Source organism: Ranitomeya variabilis, chromosome 2, assembly GCF_051348905.1.
Source record: "Ranitomeya variabilis isolate aRanVar5 chromosome 2, aRanVar5.hap1, whole genome shotgun sequence".
NCBI classification, from domain to species: domain Eukaryota; kingdom Metazoa; phylum Chordata; class Amphibia; order Anura; family Dendrobatidae; genus Ranitomeya; species Ranitomeya variabilis.
The window spans coordinates 230,758,768-230,769,048 of record NC_135233.1 but is presented as its reverse complement, the minus strand read 5'-3'; the positions used below and the strand labels follow the sequence as shown (position 1 = coordinate 230,769,048).

The following is a 10,281-nucleotide window of genomic DNA, read 5'->3' as shown; positions in this document are numbered from 1 at the left end:
AGCTGATCAACACGTCCACAGGAGTTAGCAGGGGACACAACGACACTCGGGGTACAGGATAATGATGCCGACACTCAGGGTACAGAATGACGCCGACACTCGGGGTACAGGATAATGACGCTGACACTATGTGGTACAGAATAATGACGCTGATACTCGGGGTACAGGATAATGACGCTGACACTCGGGATACAGGATAATGACGCTGACACTCGGGGTACAGGATAATGACGCTGACACTCGGGGTACAGGATAATGACGCTGACACTCGGGGTACAGGATAATGACGCCGACATTTGGGGTACAGGAGAATGACGCCGACATTTGGGGTACAGGATAATGACGCTGACACTCGGGGTACAGGATAATGACACTGACACTCGGGGTACAGGATAATGACTCTGACACTCGGGCTACAGAATAATGATGCTGACACTCGGGGTACAGGATAATGACACTGACACTCGGGGTACAGGATAATGACCCCGACACTCGGGATACAGGATAATCACGCTGACACTCGGGGTACAGGAAAATAATGCTGACACTCGTGATACAGGATAATGACACTGACACTCGGGGTACAGGATAATAACGCTGACACTCGGGGTACAGGATAGTGACACTGACACTCGGGGTACAGGATAATAACGCTGATACTCGGGGTACAGGGTAATGACGCTGACACTCGGGGTACAGGATAATAATGCTGACACTCGGGGTACAGGATAATGACACTGACACTTGGGGTACAGGATAATGACACTGACACTCGGGGGACAGGATAATGACGCTGACACTCGGGGTACAGGATAATGACACTGACACTTGGGGTACAGGATAATGACGCTGACACTCGGGGTACAGGATAATGACACTGACACTTGGGGTACAGGATAATGACGCTGACACTCGGGGTACAGGATAATGACACTGACACTTGGGGTACAGGATAATGACGCTGACACTCGGGGTACAGGATAATGACGCTGACACTCGGGGTACAGGAGAATGACGCCGACATTTGGGGTACAGGATAATGACGCTGACACTCGGGGTACAGGATAATGACGCTGACACTCGGGGTACAGGATAATGACGCTGACACTCAGGGTACAGGATAATGACGCCGACATTTGGGGTACAGGAGAATGACGCTGACATTTGGGGTACAGGATAATGACGCTGACACTCGGGGTACAGGATAATGACACTGACACTCGGGGTACAGGATAATGACTCTGACACTCGGGCTACAGGATAATGATGCTGACACTCGGGGTACAGGATAATGACACTGACACTCGGGGTACAGGATAATGACCCCGACACTCGGGATACAGGATAATCACGCTGACACTCGGGGTACAGGAAAATAATGCTGACACTCGTGATACAGGATAATGACACTGACACTCGGGGTACAGGATAATAACGCTGACACTCGGGGTACAGGATAGTGACACTGACACTCGGGGTACAGGATAATAACGCTGATACTCGGGGTACAGGGTAATGACGCTGACACTCGGGGTACAGGATAATAATGCTGACACTCGGGGTACAGGATAATGACACTGACACTTGGGGTACAGGATAATGACACTGACACTCGGGGGACAGGATAATAACGCTGACACTCGGGGTACAGGATAATGACACTGACACTCGGGGTACAGGATAATAACGCTGACACTCGGGGTACAGGATAATGACACTGACACTTGGGGTACAGGATAATGACGCTGACACTCGGGGTACAGGATAATGACACTGACACTGGGGGTACAGGATAATGATGCTGACACTCGGGGTACAGGATAATGATGCCGACACTCGGGGTACAGGAGAATGACGTTGACACTCGGAGTACAGGAGAATGGCGCAGACATTTGGGGTACAGGAGAATGACGCAGACATTTGGGGTACAGGATAATGACACTGACACTCGGGGTACAGGATAATGACGCTGACACTCGGGGTACAGGATAATGACGCTGACACTCGGGGTACAGGATAATGACGCTGACACTCGGGGTACAGGATAATGACGCTGACACTCGGGGTACAGGATAATAACGCTGACACTCGGGGTACAGGATAATGACACTGACACTCTGGGTACAGGATAATAACGCTGATACTCGGGGTACAGGGTAATGACGCTGACACTCGGGGTACAGGATAATGACGCTGACACACGGGATACAGGATAATAATGCTGATACTCGGGGTACAGGGTAATGACGCTGACACTCGGGGTACAGGATAATGACGCTGACACACGGGATACAGGATAATAATGCTGACACTCGGGGTACAGGATAATGACACTGACACTTGGGGTACAGGATAATGACACTGACACTCGGGGGACAGGATAATAACGCTGACACTCGGGGTACAGGATAATGACACTGACACTTGGGGTACAGGATAATGACGCTGACACTCGGGGTACAGGATAATGACACTGACACTTGGGGTACAGGATAATGACGCTGACACTCGGGGTACAGGATAATGACGCTGACATTTGGGGTACAGGAGAATGACGCAGACATTTGGGGTACAGGATAATGACACTGACACTCGGGGTACAGGATAATGACGCTGACACTCGGGGTACAGGATAATGACGCTGACACTCGGGGTACAGGATAATGACGCTGACCATCGGGGTACAGGATAATGACGCTGACACTCGGGGTACAGGATAATGACACTGACACTCGGGGTACAGGATAATGACGCTGACACTCGGGGTACAGGATAATAACGCTGACACTCGGGGTACAGGATAATGACACTGACACTCTGGGTACAGGATAATAACGCTGATACTCGGGGTACAGGGTAATGACGCTGACACTCGGGGTACAGGATAATAATGCTGATACTCGGGGTACAGGGTAATGACGCTGACACTCGGGGTACAGGATAATGACGCTGACACACGGGATACAGGATAATGACACTGACACTTGGGGTACAGGATAATGACGCTGACACTCGGGGTACAGGATAATGACACTGACACTTGGGGTACAGGATAATGACACTGACACTCTGGGTACAGGATAATAACGCTGATACTCGGGGTACAGGGTAATGACGCTGACACTCGGGGTACAGGATAATAACGCTGACACTCGGGGTACAGGATAATGACACTGACACTTGGGGTACAGGATAATGACGCTGACACTCGGGGTACAGGATAATGACACTGACACTTGGGGTACAGGATAATGACGCTGACACTCGGGGTACAGGATAATGACGCTGACATTTGGGGTACAGGAGAATGACGCAGACATTTGGGGTACAGGATAATGACACTGACACTCGGGGTACAGGATAATGACGCTGACACTCGGGGTACAGGATAATGACGCTGACACTCGGGGTACAGGATAATGACGCTGACCATCGGGGTACAGGATAATGACGCTGACACTCGGGGTACAGGATAATGACACTGACACTCGGGGTACAGGATAATGACGCTGACACTCGGGGTACAGGATAATAACGCTGACACTCGGGGTACAGGATAATGACACTGACACTCTGGGTACAGGATAATAACGCTGATACTCGGGGTACAGGATAATGACGCTGACACACGGGATACAGGATAATAATGCTGATACTCGGGGTACAGGGTAATGACGCTGACACTCGGGGTACAGGATAATGACGCTGACACACGGGATACAGGATAATAATGCTGACACTCGGGGTACAGGATAATGACACTGACACTTGGGGTACAGGATAATGACACTGACACTCGGGGGACAGGATAATAACGCTGACACTCGGGGTACAGGATAATGACACTGACACTTGGGGTACAGGATAATGACGCTGACACTCGGGGTACAGGATAATGACACTGACACTTGGGGTACAGGATAATGACGCTGACACTCGGGGTACAGGATAATGACGCTGACATTTGGGGTACAGGAGAATGACGCAGACATTTGGGGTACAGGATAATGACACTGACACTCGGGGTACAGGATAATGACGCTGACACTCGGGGTACAGGATAATGACGCTGACACTCGGGGTACAGGATAATGACGCTGACCATCGGGGTACAGGATAATGACGCTGACACTCGGGGTACAGGATAATGACACTGACACTCGGGGTACAGGATAATGACGCTGACACTCGGGGTACAGGATAATAACGCTGATAGTCGTGGTGTAGGACACTGGCACCCCGTGGTGCAGAGCAGTGACACTTGTGTTGTGGCCTATGAGGTGCAGTACAGGGTCCCGTTGTTCTGACCTGAGGTCAGTAAGGATGAGCAGAGCCGGCTCTGTTGCGTTGCTATCAGACAGAGGGGGGGATGTGAGTAGATTAGTTTCTGGCAGTTATATGTGTGTAATTTTAGCATCTTTCGGCGGCTTTGTAGGGGGCCCAGCGACATGACACCTGAGCCCTCCACCAGTACTATCCTCTGCTAACATCGGACTCACCAGTAGCATACAGCTCCACTGCTCAGTAATGAGGACCCATGTCATCAGCGCCGCTCCTGTACAAGGGTTGTTTCTGGTGTCGCAGTTTAGCCCAGTTCATTTGAGTGGAGATCACCAAGCTGGGAGTTATAGTTACCCAGCAGCCGGGGAGCCACAGTTTGGATATTCTCTGTGGATGACCCTAATGTCAATGGTTCTTTACATTGGAGTTGTAAAGCTCCATGGAATAAATGGCACTATAATAATAATAATAATAATAATAATAATAAATAGTAATAATGGGGAGGGTGGGGGTGACGTCACCGAATCTGGTTTCTCCACTGCACAGTTTTTGCACGCACCGTGCGGTATGTGACAGATACATTGCATAAACCTATGTGATAGCACGTGGTCTCCCGGACCAAGAAGAGCGTCGTCCATACTGTCCGGCGCCGGTGGAGTCACTCATATTATTTAATGTAAAATGACAAAGGATAATGTACGATGTATCGCTGATGGGGGTCTGACAGCTGGTGGGACGCCTCCTGACAGTCGTACACGGACGGCCACAAGAAGGAGCTGTGAGTGGCAGCAGGTGCCTTATAATCCCCTGGAGGAAGTCCCTTGTGCGTAGGCAAATTGCTTCCTCTACAGTCAGCGCTCCCTGGCAGACATGTTGGCACAGCGGGTGATTATGAAGGGATTCACGTCTCAGGTCGGCCAGCAGCCGCGGTAATAGGCGGGTGTAATAATTACAGAAAGGTGATGTGCAGTTCAGGAAAATCTGGATTTATTTCCGGTCTCCTTGACAAGATTAATGTGACCAATGTGGCGTAGGATGCCCGCATATAATGCCACCCAGCTTTCCTCTAGTCATCATTGACAATCGGCTATCTCCATTGCATGGCAATGCCCCCAGTTCTTAGGATCGGTGGGGGTCCCCTTCCCACATATCAGCATGTTACCCATTTTCCTGTGGATCGGTGCTAACGTGGCACAACCCCTTTAAGGGTGTTAGCCTATTTGAAATACATGTTGGCACTACTGACGGATCTGGGTTAGTGGGGAAGTTATAATGGGCGGACCGCCTTTTCTGAATGTATCATGCCCCTTCTTGCCGCTACATGCTGTAATCTCATGCTGTGCTGCCCCCTGGTGTTCATTATAAGAAATGTCTATAAGCCTAGTGAGTCATGGAGCAATGATCTGCAGCTGCGGCTTTTTAGCTGGTGCATAACTAAAACTCCTAGCATTCTGGGAGTAGTAGTTTTTCCATCAGCTGGAGATCACTGATATAGAGACTGCACACCTGCAATACCTGGTGTATCTGACGGCACTATGTTCAGCGTTGCTCGAGTGTGGCGGTATTACCCTGAGCCATCGCATGGCGTACTAAGGTGCTCCAGCAGCCTCTTAATACATTGGGGTGGGGGGAGGCGGATTGGGTTGTGGGGAGGACCTTCTCTGCTCTGGATTTTCATGGACAGCAGTACTTTCGGCTGTAGATTCGGCAGCGTCAGGTGATAGTTTGACTCTTGTGGATTCGTCGTCTCCAGGGACGTCTTTCTTTTCTTGATCTGTGTATAGAAAAACAAAAACATTGTGCCATGGACACAGGGTATATTGAGAGAAATCACAGCAGCCCAGCCAGGATCAAAGATAGTGGGGCCCTGGGGAGAGACGAGCGCTGCTGTTCCTGGGGCCCCTCCAGCTAATACTTCCATCTCAGTCAGGAACAACTGAGATTGGACCAACCCAGGAACCGTATGGCAGTATTATGTGGGTGCCAGATTGCAGCATGCTGGACGACAGCGTTATGTGGCGCTGTATGACAGTATTATATGAGCACTCAGCAGTGTTCAGTAGGAACCATATTGCAGTATTAAATGTGGATTCTGATTGCAGTATGCCATATTATGTAGGCACTGTGCTGCTTTATATTCTAGTTGACTTATGGGGGCACTGAGTTGCAGTATTATGTGGGTTTTGAATGACTGTATTATGTGGATATTGGATGGCAGTATTATGTGAGCACTATATGTTAGCATTATATGGACAGTAGCTAACTTTATGGCAGTGTTAACCAAGTACCAAGCAGGTGACAATATTATGTGAGCATTGTGCTGCAGTATTATGCGAACACTGTATGACTGTATTATATGAGCATTGTGCTGCAGTATTATGTGAGCACAATATGGCTATATTATATGAGTACTGTATGACTGTCTTTTCTGAGCAATGTACCGCAGTATTATGTGATCTCAGTATTGCAGTATTATATGAGCATTGTGCTGCAGTATTATGTGAGCACTGTAAGACAATATTATGTGATCTCTGTATTACAGTATTATGTGAGCACTGTATGGCTGTATTATATGAGTATTGTGTGTGCTGCAGTGTTATGTGTGCACTGTAAGTCAGTATTATGTACGGCATTATGTGAACACTGTATGGCTGTATTATGGGAGCACTGTATGGCTGTCTTTTGTGAGCAATATACGGCAGTATTATGTGATCTCAGTATGACTGTATTATATGAGCATTGTGCTGCAGTATTATGTGAGCACTGTAAGGCAGTATTATGTACGGCAGTATTATGTAAGCACTGTATGGCTGTCTTGTGAGCAATGAATGGCAGTATTATGTGATCTCAGTATGGCTGTATTATATGAGCATTGTGCTGCAGTATTACGTGAGCACTGTATGGCAGCATTATGTGAGCTATGTATAGCAGTATTATGTGATCTCAGTATTGCAGTATTAGGCCGGAATCACACTACCATACAATACGTCCGAGTGCTATGCGATAAAACATCGCATAGCACACGGCCCAGTGTTACTCTATGGGGCAGCTCAGATCACCGTATTTTTTCTCAGGCGTATTTGGCATGTGTGTAAAATCGCAGCATGCTGCGATTGTACATGTATATCGTCCGAGACTCGCCAATGCAAGTCAATGGGTGCGAGAAAAAAAATCGCACAGCAGTGCTGTCCAATTTTTACACACAGATTGCCTTTGAAAAGCTGGCAATTCATCTGCTGTGTACAGTAAAATCACAGAATGACGGGTTGGACTAGAATAGATAGATATAACGATGTCAGTGTCATATACAGTACAGATCAAAAGTTTGGACACACCTTCTCATTAAAAGATTTTTCTGTATTTTCATGACTATGAAAATTGTAAATTCACACTGAAGGCATCAAAACTATGAATTAACACATGTGGAATTATATACTTAACAAAAAAGGGTGAAACAACTGAAATTATGTCTTATATTCTAGGTTCTTCAAAGTAGCCACCTTTTGCTTTGATGACTGCTTTGCACACTCTTGGCATTCTCTTGATGAGCTTCAAGAGGCAGTCACCGGGAATGATCTTCCAACAATCTTGAAGGAGTTCCCAGAGATGCTTAGCACTTGTTGGCCCTTTTGCCTTCATTCTGCGGTCCAGCTCAACCAAAACCATCTGGCGTAGCACCCCATCACTCTCCTTCTTGGTCAAATAGCCCTTACACTGCCTGGAGGTGTGTTTGGGGTCATTGTCCTGTTGAAAAATAAATGATGGTCCAACTAAATGCAAACTGGATGGAATAGCATGCCGCTGCAAGATGCTGTGGTAGCCATGCTGGTTCAGTATGACTTCAATTTTGAATAAATCCCCAACAGTGTCACCAGCAAAGCACCCCCACACCATCACACCTCCTCCTCCTCCATGCTTCACGGTGGGAACCAGGCATGTAGAGTCCATCCGTTCACCTTTTCTGCGTCGCACAAAGACATGGTGGTTGGAACCAAAGATCTCAAATTTGGACTCGTCAGACCAAAGCACAGATTTCCACTGGTCTAATGTCCATTCCTTGTGTTCTTTAGCCCAGACAAGTCTCTTCTGCTTGTTGCCTGTCCTTAGCAGTGGTTTCATAGTAGCTATTTTACCATGAAGGCCTGCTGCACAAAGTCTCCTCTTAAGGCCGGGGTCACACTAGACCGTAATACGGACAAGTGCTATGCGCTAAAAAATCGCATAGCACTCGGCCCAATGTTAACCTATGGTGCAGCTCCCATCATCCGATATTTTCTCCACCGTATTCAGGATCCGAGGGAAATCGCAGCATGCTGCGATTGTCAGCGTATCTCGGCCGAGACTCGCCAATGAAAGTCTATGGGGGCGAGAAAAAATCGGATTACACACGGACCATGCGTGTGCATTGCGAGAAATACGCAGCGGTGTTAGAGAAAAGTCGGTAATTCAATTGCCGGCTTCTCATTTCTCCTTCCCAAACCCGACAGGATATGAGACATGGTTTACGTACAGTAAACCAGGTCATATCCCCTTTTTTTTGCATATTCCACACTACTAATGTTAGTAGTGTGTATGTGCAAAATTTCGGCGCTGTAGCTATTAAATTTAAGGGTTAAATCGCGGAAAAAATTGGCGTGGGCTCCCGCGCAATTTTCTCCGCCAGAGTAGTAAAGCCAGTGACTGAGGGCAGATATTAATAGCCAGGAGAGGGTCCATGGTTATTGGCCCCCCCTGGCTACAAACATCTGCCCCCAGCCACCCCAGAAAAGGCACATCTGGAAGATGCGCCTATTCTGGCACTTGGCCACTCTCTTCCCACTCCCGTGTAGCGGTGGGCTATGGGGTAATGAAGGGTTAATGCCACCTTGCTATTGTAAGGTGACATTAAGCCAGATTAATAATGGAATAACTGTGAAGTGAAAACCATTTCCGGTGACTACCTCTTGAAACTCATCAAGAGAATGCCAAGAGTGTGCAAAGCAGTCATCAAAGCAAAAGGTGGCTACTTTGAAGAACCTAGAATATAAGACATAATTTCAGTTGTTTCACACTTTTTTGTTAAGTATATAATTCCACATGTGTTAATTCATAGTTTTGATGCCTTCAGTGTGAATTTACAATTTTCATAGTCATGAAAATACAGAAAAATCTTTTAATGAGAAGGTGTGTCCAAACTTTTGATCTGTACTGTATATAGTATAAGAAATTTGGCACTCCAGATAATGATACAAAAATAATTTATTCCATGTAGCAACACCTCTGTTGCAATAAATTGACATTTCGGCCACAAACGGCCTTCTTCAGAACAGAGTGTGGCAAGGAGTGTGAATGGCTGGAGTCACACAGCATTAGATCATGCAGGCCAAATGAATGTAGAAACAGCGCAGAAGAATGGCATCATGGTGCATAGGAAAGAAGCGCTTCTCCAGCCATTCACACTCCTTGCCACTCTCTGTTCTGAAGAAGGCCATTTGTGGCTGAAACGTCGTTTTTTTTGCAACAGAGTTGTTGCTACATGAAATAAATTATTTTTGCATCATTATCAGGAGTGCCAAATTTGTTATACCATAAATATCTTGGGGTGGATTCCTATTTGAGCACCCATATTAAGTGGGTGTGCCCGATTTGCTATAAATATACTGTGTGTGTATATGTATATGTATGTGTGTATATATATATATATATATATATATATATATATATATATATATATATATATATATATATATATATTAGAATAAAAGCAGCTGCGCACAGTAAACAGGATATAATAGATGGATTGCATACAGTATAAACACATAGAATAGATAGATATATAGATGTCAGTGACAATTATTACAGTGTGTGTGAGGCTTACTGTACATTTATTACCAGACTATTTTTCTGAAAAAAAAAATGGCGTGGGCTCCCGCGTAATTTTCTTTACCAGCAGAGGGAAAGACGACGGATGACGGACAATTTTTATAGCCTGGGAAAGGGGTATCACCCATGGAACTTCCC

General features: G+C 46.7%; 1 protein-coding gene across 9 annotated transcripts in view; it reads right to left on the bottom strand.

The window, feature by feature from the left end:
- Positions 1–5,251: 5,251 nt before the first annotated feature.
- C2H9orf43 (chromosome 2 C9orf43 homolog) overlaps positions 5,252–10,281 on the bottom strand; it is a 50,225-nt gene continuing 45,195 nt past the window's right edge. For 4 of the 9 annotated variants that reach the window (XM_077283972.1, XM_077283971.1, XM_077283964.1 and 1 more), the window contains one exon: positions 5,538–6,055. In XM_077283972.1, coding sequence (XP_077140087.1) covers positions 5,892–6,055 — 164 coding nt within the window. In that variant the 3' untranslated portion in view covers positions 5,538–5,891. Of the gene's footprint in view, positions 6,056–10,281 lie in introns of all 9 variants that reach the window. The other 5 variants (XM_077283968.1, XM_077283969.1, XM_077283966.1 and 2 more) reach the window with 3 other exon arrangements.